We start from the raw sequence: 23841 nt of genomic DNA on the forward strand, positions 1-23841 counted from the left end.
ATGCGATGTTGCATGCTCATGAATGAATCCTTTCAACTTAGTTAATCAACCATCGGTGAAAGTACGGCCATTCCAAGCGAATGAGATTGAATCTAAGAAGTCTTGCTCCTCTGGTGTAAATTGGATTAAGGTACTAACACTGTTTCTGCCATCCGCTGTATCTTCAACAGCAGACGCACAGAATGCACTATCACCACATTCTCTCAATTGCAACCATGTCGACTTCTCACTGTCGGGAATGATCATAGCTTGAATGTGAAGAGGTGCAGCATACACTTGCTTTGTAGTTTCAACATCTCCGTATCTTGCCATAAAATAATCTGGTAATCTTTGGAAATCCATTTCAGCGCCGTGAGGTACCTTGCAGGTACTTAATCCACCGTTTGTCCATACCAATTGATGAGCTTCCTTGGTTAGTGAATAAAACGTATGTGCCAATTGAGATCCACAAATCGTGTATGAAGTTTGGGTCAACGCCTCCATCGGCTTATCTTCAATAAGACCAATGACGCCTGCGTCCTGAGGGTAGATAGCGTAATTTTTACCTGCATATAATTGACCTAACCAAAAGAATTCCTTATCGCCATGAACACAACCTTGGATTTTAGTATCTAAATTTATCATGAAGGAAAATAGTAATCCGCCAAAATTTTTAACCTTGTTAACTGGTACCAATCCACTATCCACATGATGAAGCACACCATCGTGGAAAAATCTGCGGTAAACTGAAGCGGCTTCGGTTTGTGGTAGTTCTTTCTGTGTGGATTCAAACAAGAGTTTAGTCCCCATCAATTTATTCTCCTCATGAGAGGGTTCTAATCCAGCTAAAGTTTCGAGGCAGTACCCATATGTATGTTCATCCATCATCGCTCTATCTTTGAAAAGAGCCATACCTGTAGCTCGATACTGAGGTTCCTTGAAGAATTCCTCCACATCAACAAAGGGGACTGTGTCAACATCGAGTAAAAGCACTTCTTCAAAAGTATTAAATAATGCCGCCAGCCATTTGTTGACAAATTTCTCAACGTTATTTTGGGTGAATTCTTTTATCAAAATGGTGCTACAATCTATCAGTGTAACCTCTTGGTCTGTATCTCTAGCATATTGAGACAATTGGTCGACTTGGGCTCTCGTAAATTCGAATCCAGATGTAACCACTTGAATCGGCAAAGTGTTATTCAATTTGCTTAGCACCCTCAACTGTCTGTGAAATAGTGTTAATTCCGTTGGGTTAAAAGTGGCAGCAATACCTTTACCCTTAGATAATTTGATCCAATTATTCCAAAAATTTGCATAAGTATCTTGTGCCACAGCTGGCATTTTCAATTCTTTCCCTCTACGCAAATCGTACATCTTGGGCCATACTAGATTACCTTGTTGTAAGAAGGGGAACATCCTTTCGATGAAATCCTCTGGGGAACCCAGTTTATCCTCAGATACCAAACTATCCATGTTCATAACATCTTTTACTTTGAGTCCACCAGAAATAAAACAGTGATCGAACAATCTTACACGCTCACCGAGTAATGATGCTAACATGTCATTAGCTTCTTCACTACTGTGATATTTCGTCATCTGTTGATTGTTCCAACCCTTGTGAGCCACATAAATTGCATCAATCATATATCTACATTTCATATCCAGTGGAGCATCTTCCAATTTCACTAAAAGATTTTGTTCTGCCTCTGATACTTTATTATCTTCCTTTCCCCACGGTAGTAGATCAAATGGACTACGAGAATTCTTGGATCCATTGACAAGTTCTAAAGTATGTTTACGACGATTGTCAATCCAGCTAAATGCTGATAGGGCATTAGCACGTCTTCTGCCGGACACATTGGGACCAAGTCCTGTTTCTAGTTTGAACTGTGATCTTGAACTGGCGGTGGTAATAGAATAGACGATTAGGACAAAGATGATTAAGAAAGCATAGCGTCTAAGTGACCGAGGGTGTAAGAATCGTTTAATCATCTTGAACCAGATCCTTCTCTAATCATCTTATTTTTTCTTTTTACGATATCCACAAGGTTTAAACTGATGTTCACTTATTGTGCTTATCTCTATGAAAAATTGAACCCAAAGGGTTCGCGACAGGTTCAAATCGAAGTTGGTAAAGGAGGACCCCATAAGAACCGTTTTAAATAATGGAAGACGAGTTTGACGTTTCCCATTGTGGATAAAAAGTATTTTATATCAAAGCATTGGACAGGATGTGTCTCGTTGATATGATTAAGAGGGAGTTATTTCAGTAAAAGATGGATCAAGGGCGTTCTGGATCGTATATACTTGGAACAACTTGGCAGATAGACTATCAAATACTCGAGGTTTAAACCTTCTTATATTGTGGACATTTAGATTAAAGGTAGAAAATTAAGTCTTGGTGTAAATCACAGAATGTTCTATTGTTCCTCGAGAAATATCAAGGCGGATATTGACGTATAATGGGAGTGTAACAGTGATGCCGCTAAAATTAGACGACCTTCGGAGTTTCTATGGATTAGAAAAAATAAATGCTTCCAACCAGATTCGAACTGATGATCTCCACATTACTAGTGTGGCGCCTTACCAACTTGGCCATAGAAGCTACTTTCTATGATTCCCTTTGGGGAAGGGTGTCATACACACTTACTTCAGTTTGTCACGTCTTGGAATTACTTCTTCTTTATATTGTATTAATACATATAGATATTAGCCGCCTGAAACACCACACTATATTCACAATGGTTCTGAAGTTTTTGTCCACTTTCTCCCATGTTTAATCGAGTTCCTTTATATTCTGATCACGTGACCATGTTGGTTAGCCACCACCACAGTTTTGTTCCAGTCAGTTCTAATAACGAAGGGCTCAAGACCGTTTACTCGAAAGCTTACCTGCTTACCAAATCCTCTTAAGGAGCAAAGGGTCGTTGTTTTTTCTAGATATATATAACTGATTAGTACTCGTGTTATACTCTTATGTAAACATTGTAGACAGGTATTCGTCTTACACCTAACAATGGCACTCATACCAATGTCCGAGGATACTGATGCTGTGAACATTTCACAGTATTTACAAGATTTGATTTCGTCAAATTCTGAACTAGGTTCAAGACTGTTGTCGCTGCTGCTGGTCAGTAGTGGCAATGGTAAGGAAATAATGGATGCAATAAATAAAGGAGATCTTGGTTCTATCAGAAACTTGGACTTGGCGGTTGACCTCAAGATGCCCAATGGTGGTGAAAATAGAGATATCAAGACTAGTAATGCAAGACAACAGCTAGCGTTAATCAGCAATGGCGGAAAATCGCAACAACAAGAACAACCGTCGTTCCAAAAATCACAAGGACAAGCACAAGAGGAAAACGGTACTGATAGTTCAAGCGACACTCTTAATAATCCTAAGGGAGAGAAGAGGAAAAAAAATACAGAAGCGTCTGCAAGATTTCGTATACGTAAAAAGCAGAAAGAACAAGAAAGATTGAATAAATTGAAGGAGCTTAACATTAAGATCACCGGACTATATAAACGTATTGACGTACTGCTGGAAGAAAATCAACATTGGAAACAAAAACTAGAAGAACTAAACGAAAGGAAATCCAGGGAAATGTTGGATCGTATCAGAAAACGGAATGCGAATTCTCCACTATGATAGAAATAACGATAAAATAATTACGAGTTTGTTGTTATTGTTGCTCTTCTCTTTGTTCTTTTTTCGTTCTTTGTTCTTTAAATTGTTTTAGCATTTATCTGCCAATGAATTCATATTCTATCCATTAATACTTTTGTTAATTTTTAAACACTAAGAATCTAGTCTACTCTGGTAATGGGAAATCCTCTCTGCCCATTTCTTTGAAATAATAACACGTTTGAGTCTTAAATTTTTTAAATCATCCTTGGAGCACCAACCTGAATCCTTAAAGTTTTTTTCTATTATAGCCAATCTCTCATCTTCAACCTGTTGTTGTTTCACGAGCACACGGATATAATCCGTTAAACTCATCATCTCCGGTTTTTCAGTACTAATATTCGTATTCGTAAACTCATCACTACTACTATTATTATTATGGGCATTTTTAAAATTGCCTGACCTGGCGCCTGCGTCGTTTCTTGTAAATACCTCGTCCAATGAAATGTTGGATTGAATTTGTATCGGTGTACAACCCTCCGTCCTCAAATCATCTGTAACTGTAATAACAGGGACTGTTTTCGTTAACTTATCTAAATCAACCGTAATATCGGACTTCATAGAATCCGGACTTCCTGATGGATGGAGACTGTTACTAAGGTAATTCGTCTTTTCTTTCGGCATGGAATCGCCGGTGGATTTCCATTCCATTCCAAGACCCATAGTAGGTTGTGGAGTTTCATTGAATTGATTTGGGTGACCTTGGGAATTTCTTGGCCAATGATTACTCTTAGGTGACATTATGGTAGATGTAGAAATTGGTGTAACATTTCCTGATGAACTACTGTTGATATTATTGACACCTGAATCAAGAACCCCGGCCAGCGAGTTTCTTGGTATATTACTTCCTCCCCTGTTGAAAATATTTTCAAACGATTGTCGTTGTTGTTGCTGTTGTTGCTGTTGTTGTTGTTGTTGTTGTTGTTGTGGGTATTGTTGTTGTGGGTATTGTTGTTGTTGCTGCTGATGCTGATGCTGCTGCTGTTGTTGTTGTTGTTGCGCAAATTTATAATCTGATCTTAGTGAAGTGGAGGAAACTGCTTTTCTCATGGAACCACCGCTACTCATTATTCTGGAGAATCCTCTTTTAACTTTAGATCCAATGGAAGGATTTCTTGACGTGGTTCTACCCAATTTTGTCACGTAGTTCATACTATCATCGTCATCTGGTAAAATCGAACGCTCTGATGGCCAATAATCAGTATCATCAGTAGAATTAGAGAAAATTCTATCCCTAGGCGGTGTTCTCTGAATAGGATCTGCCATTTCGAAAAACGCTGATTGCTGTAGAATTGGCGTTGATGAAGCACTGTTCCCGCTTGTGCCATTCCCCACTATACTAACACCACCAGGACCTGTAGCCACTACATTTCTTCTTGAATTTTTACGCAGTATTGCACTTGAAGCTCTTCTTAGTAATGGGGTTCTTTTCGCTTCTACATCTCTCCCATAAATATTGTTTGAACTCGAATTTGGTGTGTTCATTACCGTTGTTGGTGTAGTACCACCACCTTCCAGTGATAGAGAAGTGGAAATCAGATTGGAATTCGAATTAGATCTTGACCTCGATCTTGATTTGAAACTCATTTTAGGCGAAGGAATCTTTTGGAAGAACTCTTCGCTGACAGAAGTATCTGAATGGGAACTGTTTGAAGATGAGCTAGTACTGAATTTTCTTGATGGTTTCCTAATGTCGAAAAATTGTGCTAGGTGAGCTTCGCTACTAGTAGTATTATTACTACTGCTATTACTTGTATCCGCATTGCCATCATCAATAGCTTTATTCAAAGTTGGCAAAATGTGCTGGAACGAATTCGCATTTGAACTACTCTGAGAACGAAATTCACTAACAGGCCTAACTAACGTTCCAGCATCAAATTCCGAAAACGATGATTCACTTGGAAATGGTACCGGTGATGATTCCCCTGTATTTAAAAGAGCATTGGAAAACTTCTTTTTCAAAGATATTCTTGGACTTGAAAGTGACACACCGCTCCCACCGCTACTAATATTATTCCCTTCTGAATTTTCTTTGACGCTGTGGGCATTGTTAACGTTGTTGCCACCGCTAACACTGTTATTGTCCCTCGAAGTCACACTACAGGGAATTTCTAAGGCCTTGGATAGATCAAATGGATCGCTTTCATTCTTTTCGATGCTACATGGTAATGGTGGCAACAATAAATCTTCCTTGACTCCATCGTCTTCTTCCTTTATATCTTGCAAGTGCGCATTGGAAGAACCACAACCATTCGACACCGTTGGAGAACCTTCCGCACTATTATTACTCTTATGCTCTTTCGCGGACATTCAGTTATCGCGATTGATGCCTCTAGGATTAGCGATTGAGTACTAATGGATCTTCGTAAAGAGACCTCAAGTTCTTAATTTCCAAGGTGTTGAAGAACTACTAGGTTCCACGGACAATGTACATGTTTCCTTTCGGAAGAATGGGACGAAAAAAAAATAAGAGACAAAGGAGGGTAATGGAATTACCCAAATAACAATAATAATAACAATAACAATTAAGAAAGCAGTAGAATTTTACCAGTTTACTTACATTTACTTATATTTGGGACATTATTACACTTCATAACTAATCTCTTCTCTTTTTCCTTGCAAGTTGTTCCTGGTGCTCTTTTTTCTCCTGTTCGATTTCCTCGACATATTTACCAATTTGTTCTGAGGATAGAATTTCAATCTTGCTACCAGGGCGTACGACTGTAATCTCGATGTTTTTAGCGCCTGTTTGTACAACTTCTAAAAGTGATCTTGTTGTTAATCTAACGCATTCGTCCGCTGTAGCTGGAGGTTCATCTCTGTTGTAATTTTTTTCTAAAAATTCACGTACAGTTTTGGAGTTTCTACCAATTGTTTGTGCGGTCCATGCAGAATAGATACCACTTGGTTCGGTTTGGTACAGTTTTGGAGTATCGTCGTCTTTATCAAAACCGGCAATTAATGTAGCAACACCGAATGGTCTTACACCACCACTTTGTGTATAACGTTGCTGTACACCTGCCACGTAACGTGTCAAATATTCCACTGAAACTGGGTCTTCCAACGTTAATCTATGACTTTGAGCCTCTACACGAGCCTTTTCGATTAAGATACGGGAATCTGCATTCAACCCACTAAAGGAAAGCACGACATGAGAATCGATTTTAGAAATCTTGGAAGGTGTAATACGACTATCTTGTAACTTTAGCGTCGATCTTCTTTCACAGCCTAAAACCACACAATCTTTACCCTTGATCCCTACAGCACAGGTACCTCTTTTAACAGCTTCTGATGCATATTCCACTTGGAAAATATGTCCGTCTGGTGAGAAAATACTTAAGGCTCTATCGTAACCACTCATGATTAATTGAATCTATCGCTGGTAATAATAATGGTTATGACGGTAGTGATTGAGTACTATCAATAAGTGATCCCTTTGGTTGTGCATTGGTTAATTCAAGTGGCAAAACGGCTTGTCAAAAATTTGAGGGAAGTAGATGTGCATGTGATATTCACGTGAAATTCACGTGTTGGTAGGATAATGCTATAAATCACTATCTGGGTACCTGATAGCCTGCAATTGCATACTACAGATACCATAAGTCTGGGCGCTTAGTGTACTGCAGCTTTGTGCCATGCGCTGTATTAAAACTAGCGCTTTGACGGCTATTTACATTGTATAACTATGGGACAATATTCGACAAAAAAAAAAAGGTAAAAGGCAGTAAAGTCAAAACGCATCTAGTATGAGACTCAAGTTAAGAACCAGTACCAGATCAATGGCTATCGGGATATAAAATATATATTGTATCTTTATGTTGACTCTCGAAATCCATTCATTGTGTACTTAACGTTAAATTGAAAAGATTCACCATATACACGTGAATGTCACGTGCTATGACTTTAGAAGGAATTCCTGTCAGTAACTACCATATATACATAAGCATAGAGCCCAACAGGCTAATTATGCCATTCTTAATCACTTAGAATTCACATCTTAACTCTTCTTTTAGTTCCGCTTTCACTTCGCTCATCTTTTACCCGGCCCAGTTCTTGTCGTTAAACTCATTATGTGTATATCTCACCTATTAACTCCATCAGCTGCTGATGTAAAGGCAACAAGATCAACCGCTAAAAATGACCGAAGCAACTCCTATAGAACCCGGTAAAGACCTTACTTTACCTGATGAACCACTAGAAACCATCGAGGAATCTCCTTCCGCCCTCTCTCGTGTGGGATCATTCACAGCTTCTTGCGCAATAAATTTAGTACTACCCTTTATCAATGGGTTAATGCTTGGATTTGGTGAGTTGCTGGCTCATGAAGTATGCTGGCGCAAGTCTATTTTCCCACCAACAAATCGTGGCTATCAGATCTACCCTGAACGCAGGAAGTTCTTATGATTATATGCATATACGTACATAAAAAAAAAAAAATCCAACAAAAAAACCACTACATACTAATTAAATTCTCATCTCTTTCAGCGTAACAACGATATCCACCATTCAGGTGGATTGGGAAATTACGTACTGCTCCGCATGAACATACCAGTTGCAAAGAGCCCGAGTCCGTTTGAACTCTCATGGTTTTCTTGGGGACCAATACCCTATGGCATTTTTTACAAATAGTTCTCTTTAACTGCGGTAACATCTCAGCTCTAGTCCTCTTAGAGACTAAATCCATATTCTTGGCGTACAGTCGAGCCAGCGCCTGTTCACCACCATCATTCCCACTCATTGTGTTCCACATGGCTAGTTGGTAAAGGTAATTCATCCTCTGGTAATGTTCCTTATTACCAACATTACGCGGTGGAGGTGTAAGAAGCACACCATTCTCCACACGATTAGAACCTTTAGCCATTGGGTTCGTTATATTGTAGCTCATCGTCCATCACTCATCAAGTATAGGTTTTCTCATATGCTTCCGTAGTGATTTCCCCGGGTAACAGGCAATTCTGGCATAGAAGAAGGTTCCGAGTACGGATTAAATTGTAGAATGGCTAGCGCTCCATACCGATCTGTATCTAGTTGGTCTAGTTCATGACAATTCCTGCCATCATCCGGAGTCAATTCCATGGTTATTAACACCAGTTGCATAAGAAGTATAACCCAATCAAGCGCTAATAGCATCCAACGACCACCACGACCACATTCTTGTTCACCAACTAACAAAAGAAGTATATAAGCACCCCTACGACGACAAAAGTCACCTTCTAAATCCATTTTCATGTGGTATGAAACAGCATATATTACCTGCAGCATGAGAATAGCCTGCGTGTATTTCAACCCCTTGTGCATTACAGCTTTTACCACGGAGAGCCTTCCAGCTCCCTCCATATCTTCTGCATCTGAGTCTACCGAATCCTGGTAGGCACTCATTACACTCCCCATAAACTCGCCTAAGTTCACTGTGGCCCATGCCAGCAGGGCTAACAGTAGTGATCCATCCTTGACAAATCTTATATAGACACACAAATAGCTGATAACAGTCAGCTGCTTCATAGAGACTGGCCCTCCAGAATTCACCATCACGATTCCCTGCAATCCTTATTATCTAACTTGGTTCCCAATCCCCTTCTTGCCCGTTAAATGCGATCCTTTAGCTTTGCTCGCTTGTTTGATGGCAAAGCGCATTAGCCAAAAGTTGAGCTTTATTTCAACTACAATACACTCTTGGATTCGAAGTGTCACTTTTAAAGTAGGACCAAGACACTTCCAGATATTTTATAAGTCTATATTCATCATGTTAAGTACCAAGATTATTGGAAGTGTTCGTCCAGCAGCCCGTGTGGTTCCGCTATATCCATTGCGTTATTCCCAATTGCAGAGGTATCAGTCGAATGTAAAACAAAATAGTTCGAGCAATAGTGGTGTTAATGCTAATACCACTACTAATGCTACTAAAGCTGCTAAACCTAAGCCAAAGGAACCTCTTTCGCAGAGGATTAAGCACGAAGTTAAGCACTATGTGAATGGTACAAAATTGTTGGGCTATGAAATTAAAATCTCGGCAAAACTTTTATTCAAATTCATGCAAGGTTACGAATTATCAAGAAGAGAAACGAACCAATTGAGAAGGACTACTTCAGATGTTTTCCGTTTAGTGCCGTTCTCTGCCTTTATTCTAGTTCCATTTGCAGAACTACTTTTGCCTATTGCATTAAAGATCTTCCCAAATCTTTTACCATCAACCTACGAATCCGGTACCGATAAGCAAAAGAAGACTGATAGTCTTATTGATGTTAGAAGAAAGACTTCTAACTTCTTACGTGAAACTTTGGAAGAATCTAACTTGTTGAGCTACAACTCAATTGAAACTGCGGAAAAGAAGAAGAAATTTTTAACTTTCTTCAAAAAATTGTATTCACCAAAGGATGGTAAGACAAACGTTTTCACCCATGACGAAATTTTGTTAGTGGCTCAAATGTTTAAGAATGATAGTGTCTTGGACAATTTGTCAAGACCTCAGTTGGTTGCCATGTCAAAATTCATGTCTATTACACCATTTGGTAATGACAACGTCTTACGTTACAGAATTCGTCATAAACTAAAGCAAATTATGGAAGATGATAGAATTATCGATTATGAAGGTATTGGATCTCTATCTGAATATGAAATCTACCAAGCCTGTGTTTCTCGTGGTGTGAAAGCCTACGGTGTCTCCAAGGAAGAATTGGTCGATAACTTGAAAGTTTGGTTAGAATTACGTTTGCGTCATAAGGTCCCCTCTGTTCTTCTAGTGCTAAGTTCAACTTTCACTTTTGGTGGATTAGAAAAGAAACAAGTTCTTGATAGCAAGGCGTACAGCCCTCAAGTCGAGCATAAGGAACAAAAAAGTCGTTACGATGAGTTGATGGACTTGTACTACGACGGTATCCTACATGTGTTGAGTTCTATTCCTGATCCAGTTTACAATGTGGCCAAATTGGATGTCTCTGAATCGAAGCAACCTTCAGCTACTGTGACTAAAGAGGCTGCATTAGCTCGTGCACAAGCTGCTGAAAGTGCTCTCCAAAGTGCTATTGAAAAGCAAGCACCTGAAGGTATTGAAAGAGCAAAACGTGCGGTCACTGAGGCTAACGAAGAATTAGCAAAGGCAGAAGCTGCAGCACAAGAAACTCCTTCTCAACCAGCACCTGAAGCTGAACCTGCTACAAAGGAGAAACCTGAAGTCAAAGAACCAGCTCCAGCGGCAGAAAAGGTTAAAACTGAAGCTGAACCTAAACCTGAAGAAAAGGAAGAAGAAGAAGAAGAAGTTGTCCCAACTACAGATGATAACGAATTTAAACTAAGAGTCCTTAAGGAACAAGAAGAACTTATCAAGAAGGAAACTGAGGACGCAAAGGCAAGAAAGACAGCTGAACACCTATCAGACGACATTACTTTAGATGAGGAAGATAAGCCAACAACTCCAATTCCAGCAGAGGAAGGAGCTAAGAAATCTGTCATTGAGAAGAAGAATTGAAAGCATGCTCGTATTCGTATACCTATTTAAAGCAAAGACTTCTATTTACGCGGTTCTCAGTCTACCCAACTAGAAATAGACGAGAACCCTCATAAATTCTTAGAGACCACTTGTTAATACAATTAGTTAGAAGTAACTTTATGTGTTTTTAAAACGGTTCTTGTGTTTAACGTTGTGCACCCCTAGGGCATCGACCTTAGCTTAACTTTAATCTAACTTGAACCCACTTTTACTAATCACCGATAAAACTACAAAGAGACTTTCGACGAATCTTGGCAAAATTCTAGAGTACACTATTAAAGAAAGTGGTGGATGATGGATACTGATAGGTCTGATACTGCTCTGGATAAATTTCCAAAGTTACAACCCAAGTCTTCCCCCGATGACGAGTTAACCATATCTAAGGTGCACATTTCAAAGAACTGGAAGTTACCACCACGATTGAAGCCAGGTAGAAGACCTCAAATAAAACTCAAGGATTTGGATGAAGATGAATGCTCAACTCCAGAAGACGAGACTAAAAAGAAGAAACAGAATAGAGACGCTCAGAGGGCATATAGAGAAAGAAGAGCTAACCGTTTACAAGAATTAGAAGACACAGTGAATACTTTAAGAAATGCTATGAAGAACTGGAAACGGAGATGTATGGACTTGGAGGCAGAACTACAAGATGCAAGAAAAGACAATTCGAGTTTAAAGCATCAACTTGACATGATAAGGTCTAACCTTTGTAATGACTGTCTTAAAGATCCATGTATATGCCACAACGAATCAGTAACTCTTTTGCAAGACCCATTTTTACAAAATATGGTCAAGAATTTTAAACCTATGAAGGCGGTTAATTTGAAAAAACGTAAATTAAGCTCCTCCAAGTTATCTGAATCACCAGCACCACAGCAACATATAGTATCTGTAGCTTCAGGTGGCTGCGGATTCTGTTCAGATAGAACTACTTGTGTTTGCAAGGATTTAGAAGTAAGCGATACAGAGCAGCACGAAATACAACAGCAACAGCATCTGGAAGAATCTGTAACGGCTACACTGGGTCATTGTTCATCTAACGACAAAGGCCATTGCAAAAATTGTTCAGATATTGACAAAAGTTGTATTAGTACAGAATCTGCACCCGCACCTGCCAAAACAACTCAAAAATCTACAAGTGCCAATTGGGAGCCTGGTTCCTGTGCACAATGTCAGGCCGATCCGGCTAGTAAAGTGTTTTGCAAATCAATCTGTAATTCCGCTAATATAATAGCCGCTGTAGAAGTTGGTGGTAAGAAGGACGACTGTTCTTCGAATTTAGCATTTGAACCTGGATCGTGCTCACAATGTCAAGTCGATCCGCAGCATAAAGAGTTTTGTGAAGCTGTGTTTTCCAATGGGGAGCAGCAATTAAACGCTGATGAGAAAGCTGATACGGATTTGATACCAGTGAGCCATGCCTATCAAAGGATAAAAAATTACATGACCGATGGAAATATTGAAAATGTTCATTCTAATCTTTCACTACCACCAATGAAACAAATTGCCTCTGGTATCAGAATTCGCGGTAGAGAGGTTGAATCCAAGAGCGTTGATGATGCTCTTAGAGATATGGATAAGAATGCACTGGGTTGAACGATTTAATACTAAGATTAAGACTTAAACTACTGAGACTAAGTAAACGCTAAAGTCATAGAACGAAAAAAGAAGTGAGGTTTGAAACAAGAATAGGCTTTGTGTTCTTGTTCAAGATCCGTCAAAGAACTAAGTCAACAACTTGGGCCATTGCGCGGAAGAAAGATGGAACCTGTAGGACAGCACCAGCTCCCACAGACTTGTTATTTTTGCCCTTAGTGGAAGCATCACCTTTGGTGGAAGTAGTAATGGAAGCAGAAGAACTGCTTTTATGGCTACTAATGCCACTCGTACTACTACTGGTACTGGTACTGCTACTACTACCACCGCTTGAAGACGTACTGTTATTGCCGTTACCGCTATCGGAGCTATCACTCCCACCTGCTGGTACTACGTGAACATCGGAACCACAATCATTTTGAGTGGATGCCTTCGTACCCTGTGGGGTGCCAGCACCCTTTTTGAAATAAGCAGAAGCCGCGCTAGGCATATCAGGAATTGTGTTGTTAGCTTCCCAAACGTCTTTCTTGTATGATGGGCAATCTGAATGCTTTTTAGAAGTGGAATAACCACCATCACCAGAAGGGTTCGACTGGGCTGCGTACTGTTTTTTCAAATTTTGGTAGTCTTGATTCTTCGAAACAGAGTCACCGTCAATATCTACTAATCCGTAACCATTGGCTTCTCCTGAGTATTCATACACCAATCCACCAGAGAACACAGACGACATTTTATCGGAATAAATTGCACCAATTTCAGTGAAAGGCCTACCATCAGAAACTCCTTGGTTACAACCGAATTCACTCAAGAAGATGGGGATGGAATAGTTTTCGTAAGTCTCCACCTTAGTCGAATAACCGGATTTTTCAAAACTTGAATCACCGCACCAAGAATAATCGTTAACACCAAACATGTCAATCCTAGCATCGTCCTCATCACCACAGTTAAAGTACTGAGCTGCTAACTCTCTATTGGAAGCAATATCAGCAGCTGAGTAACCGACGGGAATTTGCCTATAATTCTGAGATTTCATGTATTTCTTCATATCACGCACAACAGCCTTAACATATGGTGCGGTAAACGTATTGTTGACATCATTGATAACTTCATTACCAGCGAAAAACCCAAGGACGTTATCGTATTTAGCAAACGCATCAATAGTGGCAAAGACATTCTGCAAATAATTCGCATTGTATGAACATTTAGGGTCTAATCTCGATAATGATGCTTGTGGAGTATTGACATCAAGAACCAAATAAATACCAGCCTCTTGCAACTGCTCCATACAATCCGAATGATCCTTGGAATTATCCACACTATAAACTCTAATGGTGTTAATACCCAAATCCTTGAAGACGGGAATATCTCTTTTACAATTGTCAGAATCAGCTAGTGGATCCTGCAGTTTCGAAGAGCCACCTGGTTGGTAGTCTACACCGCGGATATAAAACCTTTGACCATTTTTTGAATTGAAAAATGCATTACCGTCGATCTTGATCGGTGGTAAATCACTAGAATCAGCCTGAACCACCGAAGAAGAAAATACAGCAGCTGCAATGACAGTACCAATCGTTGAAATCTTCATTTAAGCGAGCGACTAGTTAGGTGGCGAACAAGAGTTAATCAACTTTGACTCAACCACCCACATCTACACTTTTCGTTGCATGAACTATTCTCGTTTATATACGTTTTAGTAAGTGACAATTCAAGTCATGTTTATCAGTTTCAATTACAAGACCGGCCGGATCCTAAGGTGATTTCCAGGCGATCCATGCGTGGGGATAGGGTCCAGTCCAAATTGCTTAATCATAGAAGTAGCTGCATAGACAGAGGTATTCTTCCAGTTTCGAGAACAACATCAACAATAACACGGCTCATCGCGACGCGACGGCTCGACACGTATTTGGAAATACAAAAAGTTGAAATAGAAACATCTTATCAACTGTTGTAACGTCGGCGAAACTTGGATCGACTTTAAAAAATAATTGCTTCCAACCAGATTCGAACTGATGATCTCCACATTACTAGTGTGGCGCCTTACCAACTTGGCCATAGAAGCTTGGAACTCTTGGGTTCTAGAATCTTCATAGAATGTATTAACCAACGCTATTTAAATAGCGCCATTCTCCCACATTAAAACTGGTTCGCGTCAGCATGTCCCGATTCGGAAAGCGCGTCAGCGTAACAAGACCCAACGTCCGAAAATAAATACATAGAGATGAAAGGAATACTTAACATATAAGAGTGATAAGTGAAAGCAAGGATGACAGTAATCCAATTTCCCATGTCTTGGATAGCGGATCCAAGATGCTCTATGGTGTACACCCCTGGGCTCTTCCTTTCTGATCCAAATCTAAACCAGCAATTTTATTTTATTTTATTTTACTTCATTTTATTTAATTCTTTTTTGTTTTTTTTTATCTCTTGAAACAATAAAATAAGTTCTTGCATTAACTTTGCAATAACAATATGGATTCTTGGGGTGTACCAAAAGTGGCTTATCGATCTAAAACCAGCAGACAGGCAACGACTGCAGCCACTCTTAATTTGTTAAACAAGTAATTATGTAGTACCGATTAAGAACTCGCGTCGCGTCGAACCCAGCTCTAAATAGAAGTGGCTGCACTTGTAAAGAGAAACATGATTCAGAAATGGGTTACTTTTAAATGAGTGCTTGGATGAATGGTTTCATCGGTCCTTCCGGAAATTCTGATGACTTTCTCTTGAGGTTCTGTAAAAGTATAATATTAAGAAAGTCCGAAACTTTGAAAGTTCAAAAGTTTACAAGTTTAACAGTTCAAATCCATTTACGACGCCGTCATCATGCTTTCACCGCTTCTAGCTGGTATAACGCTGTTGCAGTTCGTGGCGATGGCGTTCCTCGTCATTGCATGTCTAACAGCTCCTGTTTTCCATCAAATTGGGTTAAGTAACCAATCCGGTACCACATACGGGGTATTCGGATACTGTGGAGACATTACAGGTTGTTCAAAAGCTAAGGCTCAGTACAGTGTTCCTACTGTACAAGCACTAGGTGATAATTGGTTATTTAATAAAAATGCAAGACAAAAACTGGGTCATCTTTTAATTGCAACTCCAGTGGCAGCAGGTTTGAATTTTTTTGCATTCTTATCACTGATGATGACATTGATGAGTGCGTTAATGAGTCGTAAAAACTCTTCGAGTTCAGCAGTTGCATTTTTCATCAACTTATTTTTGATCGTTTTGGCATTTTTGGGTTCTACATTTGTTTGCCTCGTTTGTTTCTTTACTTTTTGGCCTCACGTCACTTGGGTTACTTGGATTTTGATACCAGCTGCTGTATTGCCATTAATTGAGATTCCTACAGTGTTTCTAGCTCATGCTCGTGGTAATGCCGATGGTAGTGGTTTCATCAAACATCGTAGACCGATTAACCTGGAAGAACCTGATGATAAGTTTGCTAGCAATGAACCAAGAGATGATGATAGCTTTGCCGAGGATAAACCATTGGTTCTACCTGATTATGCAAAGAGACAAAATCCAGAACCCGTCTTCAAAGTTGATACGGCTTCATCTGATAAATCCTGGAAAGAGAAACATGCTGCTGAAGAGAGAACAAGAGAATTATCGAGAGAACATTCTTATGAAAATTCCTACGAAAATTCCTATGAAAATTTATATGATGAACCTTTAGCAGTTTCAAACAATCCTCAACAGGCTGCGTCTGTAATCCGTTCAGACTCTCAACTGGGCTCACCTGAAAAACAAGCACATTCTATGCTTTCTATGGGTTCCTCAGAATATTCGGAGCCTGTTCAAAGAAATACAGATTCAAGGGCGGTATTGGAAGATATCATTAAGGATACTTTAGGAACTGGTGATCAACATACTGAAGTTTCTGATCACCAGGATGCTGAATCTAATTTTACCTCCATTTCTCAAAGAGCTACAGCTAGATCTGCTGGTCCAGAGACTGCTGCTATGCTACAACAACAACAACAACAACCAATGCCGCAGGCATTGCCAGGTCAAGGTGCTATCCATAGAAACTATATGGGTCCACCACCACAACAAAGAGCTGGTTACGGTTACCAGCCACAATGGTATCCACCAAGACCTCATACTCATCCTCGTCACATGTACGGTAGACCAAACGGTTACATGATGCCACCAAGATTAGCGCAGCCTCATCCAATGGCAATGAGAAATAGTGGTTACGGTCCAGCACCACATCCAATGGCAATGAGAGGGCCACAACAACATCCAATGATGGCCCCTTCAGCAGGACCTCCATCGCAAATGGCTGCACCAGCCGCCGGTGTTCCTATGGGATCTGCTCCAGCTAATGGTCCTCACTATAAACCAGCCTACAAAAAACGTATGGGGGCACAAAATGCCATTCCTTCTGCCGCGGCACTCAATAACACTTATGGGTTTAGGTAGTGATGTATTATTACTGTATAATTAGGTATAGAGTTTGTTAAGTTTTCGGTTCTCACGGGTTTAGCAGTGGTTCTCTTTCCCCATTTCACCTTGTACCACTCAATCCAGATTCCTTGCTTCTGGATCTGCTTTCGGTGGGAGTTCAGGACGTTCAGGTACATCAGGGTGTTGTGCCGGCACTGGAGCCTCTGGTGGTGGTCTAATGGTCTTTGTACTATTATGCGGTTTCAACATCACAAACAAGAATAGTGCAAAGACGCATAACGACAGTAAAAGAATGATTTTACATTTTTGAGTCTTTTTCTGATACCTCGTTGCACTCTTCAATTCTCGTTCTGCAGATCTCAGTTCGATCACTGTATTTTCCAAATTATAATCAATTCTGTCTACAATTGTACCTTGATCAATGATTAATTCTTGCATTTCACGGAAAATGACACTAACTTCCAGAACACCCTTAGCCAATTGTGTAATTTCTTCATCCCGTTCTCTTAAGAACTGCTGAGTAGCATTTTGATTACTCGTCCTTTGTCTTTGGAGAGTTTGTCTCGAATAAGCTTCAATATCTCGATTTTGACCCTTTTCCTCTTCTTCTTCTTCTAATAACAACTGTGAAGTACCTTCAGATTTGGGGAAAACTGGCTTTGAATCATCCTTATTCAAAAATTTCAAATAATTATTCTGAAGAACTCTAAACTTATTACTTTGAATTTGAATCTTCTGTGCATACCTTTTCCTTAAATTTTCTAGAATGACCAAGTCATCTCTTTGTAATTGACGTCCCATATACTGCTGATCTTCTTCAACCCTTTGCAATCGTTTCATGACCCCATAGCAACGCTGGAAAAGTTGTATCAGTTTAAAACTTAGCGATTCAATCTCTTTCTCATCATGGCTCTTGTCTTCAAAACCTGGTAACGCATTCTTACGATATAGTTTACTCAATTGAACCATTAAACGATCTACTTCTGCCAAACTCTCATCCACTTCTTGAGTCATGTCTACAAATGAAGGTGGTAACGCATCTGAACTTTTAACACCTAACTCTTGCATTGGATAAGCCTCCTCATCTTCATCAGCAAAGGGATCTTCAAGCGACCTTCTTGAACTGCTAAACCTGGCATTGTGTGGGAAAGTACGTCGATAAGACAGAAATAAATTCGTACGATCTCTAAACATTTTGAACTTTTTATCAACCTGTTCTTGGGGCCTTTATTTTTGTAGTCAAAGTTGTTCAAACTTGAAGCCCTTTTAAAGGCTCGGGATACTTAAAAGTACAACAATATAGAAGAAAGGTAGGAAGCTAATGGGAAGTGATGCGGGCATGGCCGATCCCTGATTTCATATAGCAATTCTACAAATTCACATATCTCTTATACTCACCCTTACCATTACCATCTTTTACATTTCTCATAGAACAGTCAATATTTACCAAGACCCAATCTACCAACTTCAAGGATTTTCGTTCTCCCCAGGCGACAGCATTGACAACTTTTGACAACTCTTCCCTTTGTCAGTGAACCTATTGAACAGCGTATCCGCTTTCTGAAATTAGGTTTTGGATTTGAACAATTTCATCAACCGACATCAAACTGATCAGAAATTCGATTGATCTCAAACGATCACCATTTTTCTTACCGTTGATGGTTTCAAAGTATTGATTAGCTACTGATAAAACAAGTGGATGAGTACACCGTGCACGGCTAATGTCGACTACCTGCTTACGGCAGAGTTTGACAACAGGTTTGGTCCTGTCGTTAGGGATCAATACCCATCAGTCATTCCAGGGTTTGAATACGAAATGAGAGAAGGCCATAGTCAAAACAATGCCGTCTTTAATCTAGCAAGCTTAATGATACCCAACAATGCAGAATACAATACGGGTGATGAACCGGATACAACTGTATTCATGCTCTATAGGAATCGTGAGACGGTGAAATACGAGCTATTCCCCTCTAAGCAAGTGGATCAAGTCATTTGCTTTGTGAACGTGGTTTATGCACAGGAGGATAAATCTAATAGTAGGGGTACGAACATCAAAGCGGTTGCGTTAGGGACAACGATGGTAGATTTCATAGCGTTTAAACCATTTGTATTGGAATGCTTGCATAAATTTATGAAATTGAAAAATAAAGACGATATAACCCCCATGTTGAAGTCATGCTTTAAATTACTAAACAGAGCTGAATTGAGCTTCGTTAAGAGGCTTCATAGTAATCCTATTAGACAGTCTCTTCTGCGATCATTAGGCGATGACACACGACTGGAAAAATGGATCGATGAAGCAAGCTTTGGTAGGTTCATGTTCAAAGGACTACTAAGGTGTCACCATCATGACAAGTATACCAATCGCATAACACTTCGAAGAGGTAAAATTAGCATTAAATTGCAAGGTTATAGACCCAAGAGAGAATTTGCCGATTTGTCTAAAATACCACTTGAATTTGATGCCGTTACGTGGGGGTCCATAAATTGGAATGTGAAATATGATACCAAAATTTCTAAATTTTTATTAAATTTCATTCCGCTATTGCATAAAAGAGACGCTAACGACAGTTTCCATTTCAAATTAGTAATTTATTCTTCGCAATATAAAGGTTCAGGACTATCACAATTTGCCATTGCCCTTTCGAACTTAATGGGGCTAACCAATGGTACCAGGTCTTTCTCCAATAAACCATGCCTTACATTACCATTTGTAGACGTTTCCATAATTGGTCCATTAAAGGAATACCTAGCGTTACAAGATCGTGGAATATTCTTAATTATGGGGACTACAAATCCAATTTTCAAATCACAAGATGGACTTTATGACTACTATTACGACTTAGATAATGAATTGATCAGTGAAGCTGCTAATGGTGAGGGTAAAATTACACCGATTACATCAAATAAATGGGACATGACTGCTTTTAAAAGGCTATTAACCATAAACTCCATCTCGCCTACCTCCTCGATAGAAACTCCTCGAATAGGGTTTTTACAAAAGATAATAGAATCTATCGATGAAAAGGCTATCAATTTTTCCGAGATAGTATTAGCATTCCAAAAGGTTAACGTCATGCAATTGCTACAGTTAGATTGTCGAATGGAAAATATCAATCCTGGAGATTTATTTGATGAATACATTACGAAATACAGAGATGGTGTGGTTTTCCAAGAGATATTCGAAGCCGAGAGTTTTAGAATTTTACAGTTATTGAGGACAATAAACGATATAATGTCTAGGTTGTATCAGCTCAATTTGCCATTACTAGATAGAACCGATTTATTGTGCCTATTAGATGATCTATTTTCAGAAATCTATTCTTTCATTAATACAGATGAGGATCATTTGGAAAAATTCTTAGCGGCTTGTCTGCGGTATCCTTTTGTCTTCCCCTGTTCTCAGTACAATTTACAAGAGGACAATTTGGTTAAAGTGAATCTCAAACAAGAGTTGAAGAATTGTTTTAAAGAGGATAAATTTTGGTTATCACTGGTGGAAGATCCCATGGAACAATCATCTATATTGTCCAAATTTATCAAGGATAGAAGTTTAAGTTTAATATGCCTACCATTGCTGTTTAATCCAAACATAAAAGTGAAAAAATCCCCAGCAAGTGAACCGTCAGAAGCAGTGATTACACCACCAGCCAATGTATCTGTGAGACGCCGTAAATCAGTGAGTATCAAACAGATGTTGAATATTGGTAAAAATAGAGAAAGTATCGCAGAAACCTCTCCCTTGAGATCAAATTCCGAGGCATCCACAACATCCAATACTTCTATCAACGGTAGATTTTTCAGAAGTGAATCTTCGTCAGTGCCACCATCCAAATTAGATCATGTTGATGTGAATAAAAAGACTAAAAACATCAGAAGTTTGGCATACAAAATTATCTGCGTAATCCAAGTCCATTTTATCGGCAAACCTATCATAGATCAATCGTTGGCTCCCTTCTTCAAAAGTGTTCTTGCATCCTTTCAATCGGAACAATCGGTCAAAGAAGGAACTCCTTCAAGTAGTGACAGTTCAGATACTAGATCTTCAACGACTACAAGAGAATAAATAAAAATAAAAGATCATTCATATACCGTGCATAAAATTTTGTATAAAAGAAATAAAAGAACAAAGTAAAGTCTATCGATAAAAAGTCGCCGAAAACTGTTTTATTTCTTGGCATTTTTCATGTTGGAAAGCATCATTTGAAGTTGTGCTGGATAGTCCATCACACCCAATTTAACCTCAACCAATTCAATACCTTTGCCGCCCTTGTTGATATCCTCGATCTTTTGATCGAGCTCTTGACGGGTTTTAACCAAAGAACTGTTGGAATATTTACCATCGAAATCACCAAACGCTTCAAATAGTTTAGTCCATCTCCAAGGCATGATATCGTTGTAATCGCTGTTTTCACCCATGATAGCTCTTTCGATAGTATAACCGTTATTGTTCCAGACGAAAACATTAATATCAACATGATAACGTAGCATGGTAGTCAATTCTTGTACAGTCATTTGGGCAGCACCATCACCTACACCAAGAACCAATTTTGGTTTGTAACCGGCTGGCACCTTAGATTGATCACAGATGTGAATTCGTGGGTAGTCTTGCATACCAATACCGACACCAAGAGCAGCAGGAAGACCCATACCAATAGACAACCAAGTACTTTGAGCCATGAATTTAGACTGAGTTGGTAATTTGTAGTCACGAACACCAAATTGGAAAGAACCGGTATCACTCACCAAAATATCACCTGGGGCCAAGATTTCAGGGAATTTCTTTTGTAAATAAATCTGAGTCACATCAGAAGTATCTTCTTCAGGTAGATTCAACTGACTTGGTTCATAAGTAGTGAAAATAGCCTTATCGTATTGTAAATTCAATTTACTAATATCGATTCTCTGATGTAGGGCGGTTAAGACGTCGACAAAATTAACGTTTTCAAAAAGCTGTTCATCGCCATTTAGCGTATCGAATAATCTAATATAAGATTGATGAAATTCAATGACTTTAGCTTGAGGGCCATAGGGGAAACCTTGGGCACAATAGTTAACCTCATTCTTCTCCACACCGAAGTGTAAAATTAAGTCACAGCTTAAAAATTTACTTCTAACCAAATCTGTACAGCTCTTACCAGCGTAAAGACCCTGGTACCTTGGATTGGTCTCATCTATGATAGATTTACCCATAATCGTAGTAAAATTGACCATCTGCGTCCTTTCAATGAACTGGTTCAATTGTGAAATTAATCCAAACCTATCCACGTTACCATCTGCTAAGATAGCAGGAGTTTGACTTTGATAGATCCATTGTAAAACACCGTCGACAATAGAATCCAATTTCTCGGAAGGAGTCCTTTCAATAGAATTGCACAAGTTGATTTCATTGTTCAAACAAGTCGTATCGACTAGTTTATCAGCAAAATCGGCTGGAACGAAAAGGTAACCTGGTTTAGAATGTTTATAGATCTCTGTTATCACCTTGTCAACTTTTTCAGGAGCAGTTTCAATGTCTTCCAAATATTCTGCAGAGCATGCTACCCTGTCTTTTACCATATCGTAGCAAATCTTTCTGTTGGGACCAATAAAATTGGAATGTTGCAATTGGGGTATCAAATGGTGATAATTACATTCAGGTGCATCTGACTTAACTACACCAACGATATGCAAAACTTTAACGTTTTCAGCACTAGAACCGGCAACACCATTTATTGCACTCAATTCACCAACACCATAAGTAGTAATAAGAGTTGCCAATTTGTTGGTATAGCGAGAGTAACCATCAGCTGCATAAGCAGCATTTAATTCGTTACAGCATGCGATCCATCTACATCCGATATCTTTGACGGAGTCGTCATAGAGATGTTCCAACAGCGGTAAGTTATAATCACCTGGGACACCAAAGATAGATTTTGAGCCACTCTGAACTAATTTTTTGAAAAGGTATTCACCGAATGGAATACGTTTTGTGCGAATATCCTGTGATTCGTAAGAAACTGGGCCCATTGAGAGTATATGTTTATCTGATATGATCGATACCTTAGAGGAGCGGTTAACACACAAAGATCAATGTGAGACTTGATGAGGTGACGAAAATCTTAGTTGAGATGTATTATATTAGAGGAAACGATCTTCTTAGCTCTCAGATACTGGATATCTGGCACCCATCTTTATACTTTTTCAAACGAATACCCGCTGTTTCTTCACCATTATCATCGCCGCCAATAACCGGGCTTCACCGGCGCTCATTGCCCGGCAATTACCGAAAGAGCAACTGGGAACCTAATCACCGAGGTTAACCGAGAAATACCGGTCTGTGGCACCCGATCGTATATTAAAGACTTAATTAGAACAGAACTGCGTCTAATGGGTATATGGAGGTTAGAATGGGCATTGGAACTTCGGAAGAGAAGGTGCGTATCTGTATGGAGAAACAGAAACGAGACACACAAACCAGGTCACGTGACCATGGTATCACATGACGAAAATGTTTCGTATAGTGTTATAGATACAAATTAGGGTACAATTAGGGCTCCATCGATTGTGGGTGAATGGGTTTCGTATTATGTGACCTGATGCACATTTTGTTTCCCTTTTTCTCCAGTAGGAGCCCTAATAATCTTGCTTAGGGTTTACTATCTTTTCTGACTTCTCGAACATGAAAAATTCAAACCATATAATG

General features: G+C 39.3%; 14 protein-coding genes and 2 non-coding genes across 16 annotated transcripts; 6 read left to right on the forward strand and 10 right to left on the reverse strand.

Moving 5' to 3' along the window:
- Positions 1–45: 45 nt before the first annotated feature.
- On the reverse strand, positions 46–1971 carry MNN1 (alpha-1,3-mannosyltransferase MNN1; the record flags this gene model as incomplete). The annotated part of the gene is made up of 1 exon (XM_002498130.1): positions 46–1971. One exon carries the CDS (start codon positions 1969–1971, stop codon positions 46–48), a length of 1926 nt encoding a protein of 641 aa, XP_002498175.1.
- Positions 1972–2511: 540 nt separating this feature from the next.
- On the reverse strand, positions 2512–2584 carry ZYRO0G04070r. The gene has a single exon. It is a non-coding gene; the product is annotated as a tRNA-Thr (tRNA).
- Positions 2585–2995: 411 nt separating this feature from the next.
- MET28 (Met28p) lies at positions 2996–3628 on the forward strand (the record flags this gene model as incomplete). The annotated part of the gene is made up of 1 exon (XM_002498131.1): positions 2996–3628. One exon carries the CDS (start codon positions 2996–2998, stop codon positions 3626–3628), a length of 633 nt encoding a protein of 210 aa, XP_002498176.1.
- A 150-nt stretch (positions 3629–3778) lies between these two features.
- On the reverse strand, positions 3779–5974 carry ZYRO0G04114g (uncharacterized protein; the record flags this gene model as incomplete). Its single annotated transcript, XM_002498132.1, has 1 exon — positions 3779–5974. The coding sequence occupies one exon, from the start codon at positions 5972–5974 to the stop codon at positions 3779–3781; it is 2196 nt and encodes a 731-aa protein (XP_002498177.1).
- Positions 5975–6260: 286 nt separating this feature from the next.
- Positions 6261–7025, reverse strand: PRE6 (proteasome core particle subunit alpha 4; the record flags this gene model as incomplete). Its single annotated transcript, XM_002498133.1, has 1 exon — positions 6261–7025. One exon carries the CDS (start codon positions 7023–7025, stop codon positions 6261–6263), a length of 765 nt encoding a protein of 254 aa, XP_002498178.1.
- Positions 7026–7801: 776 nt separating this feature from the next.
- On the forward strand, positions 7802–8068 carry MIM1 (Mim1p; the record flags this gene model as incomplete). The annotated part of the gene is made up of 1 exon (XM_002498134.1): positions 7802–8068. One exon carries the CDS (start codon positions 7802–7804, stop codon positions 8066–8068), a length of 267 nt encoding a protein of 88 aa, XP_002498179.1.
- Positions 8069–8117: 49 nt separating this feature from the next.
- Positions 8118–8549, reverse strand: RPR2 (ribonuclease P protein subunit RPR2; the record flags this gene model as incomplete). The annotated part of the gene is made up of 1 exon (XM_002498135.1): positions 8118–8549. The coding sequence occupies one exon, from the start codon at positions 8547–8549 to the stop codon at positions 8118–8120; it is 432 nt and encodes a 143-aa protein (XP_002498180.1).
- A 29-nt stretch (positions 8550–8578) lies between these two features.
- Positions 8579–9193, reverse strand: VLD1 (Vld1p; the record flags this gene model as incomplete). Its single annotated transcript, XM_002498136.1, has 1 exon — positions 8579–9193. The coding sequence occupies one exon, from the start codon at positions 9191–9193 to the stop codon at positions 8579–8581; it is 615 nt and encodes a 204-aa protein (XP_002498181.1).
- A 91-nt stretch (positions 9194–9284) lies between these two features.
- MDM38 (ribosome-binding protein MDM38) lies at positions 9285–11129 on the forward strand (the record flags this gene model as incomplete). The annotated part of the gene is made up of 1 exon (XM_002498137.1): positions 9285–11129. The coding sequence occupies one exon, from the start codon at positions 9285–9287 to the stop codon at positions 11127–11129; it is 1845 nt and encodes a 614-aa protein (XP_002498182.1).
- Positions 11130–11441: 312 nt separating this feature from the next.
- Positions 11442–12746, forward strand: ZYRO0G04246g (uncharacterized protein; the record flags this gene model as incomplete). Its single annotated transcript, XM_002498138.1, has 1 exon — positions 11442–12746. One exon carries the CDS (start codon positions 11442–11444, stop codon positions 12744–12746), a length of 1305 nt encoding a protein of 434 aa, XP_002498183.1.
- Positions 12747–12867: 121 nt separating this feature from the next.
- On the reverse strand, positions 12868–14331 carry GAS5 (1,3-beta-glucanosyltransferase; the record flags this gene model as incomplete). Its single annotated transcript, XM_002498139.1, has 1 exon — positions 12868–14331. One exon carries the CDS (start codon positions 14329–14331, stop codon positions 12868–12870), a length of 1464 nt encoding a protein of 487 aa, XP_002498184.1.
- A 401-nt stretch (positions 14332–14732) lies between these two features.
- ZYRO0G04290r lies at positions 14733–14805 on the reverse strand. Its single transcript has one exon. It is a non-coding gene; the product is annotated as a tRNA-Thr (tRNA).
- A 764-nt stretch (positions 14806–15569) lies between these two features.
- On the forward strand, positions 15570–17171 carry TOS7 (Tos7p; the record flags this gene model as incomplete). Its single annotated transcript, XM_002498140.1, has 1 exon — positions 15570–17171. The coding sequence occupies one exon, from the start codon at positions 15570–15572 to the stop codon at positions 17169–17171; it is 1602 nt and encodes a 533-aa protein (XP_002498185.1).
- A 99-nt stretch (positions 17172–17270) lies between these two features.
- On the reverse strand, positions 17271–18350 carry TLG2 (t-SNARE syntaxin TLG2; the record flags this gene model as incomplete). The annotated part of the gene is made up of 1 exon (XM_002498141.1): positions 17271–18350. The coding sequence occupies one exon, from the start codon at positions 18348–18350 to the stop codon at positions 17271–17273; it is 1080 nt and encodes a 359-aa protein (XP_002498186.1).
- Positions 18351–18855: 505 nt separating this feature from the next.
- On the forward strand, positions 18856–21222 carry AFI1 (Afi1p; the record flags this gene model as incomplete). Its single annotated transcript, XM_002498142.1, has 1 exon — positions 18856–21222. The coding sequence occupies one exon, from the start codon at positions 18856–18858 to the stop codon at positions 21220–21222; it is 2367 nt and encodes a 788-aa protein (XP_002498187.1).
- Positions 21223–21323: 101 nt separating this feature from the next.
- ARO10 (phenylpyruvate decarboxylase ARO10) lies at positions 21324–23165 on the reverse strand (the record flags this gene model as incomplete). Its single annotated transcript, XM_002498143.1, has 1 exon — positions 21324–23165. One exon carries the CDS (start codon positions 23163–23165, stop codon positions 21324–21326), a length of 1842 nt encoding a protein of 613 aa, XP_002498188.1.
- Positions 23166–23841: the final 676 nt, after the last annotated feature.

Source organism: Zygosaccharomyces rouxii (assembly GCF_000026365.1).
Source record: "Zygosaccharomyces rouxii strain CBS732 chromosome G complete sequence".
Lineage (NCBI taxonomy): Eukaryota > Fungi > Ascomycota > Saccharomycetes > Saccharomycetales > Saccharomycetaceae > Zygosaccharomyces > Zygosaccharomyces rouxii.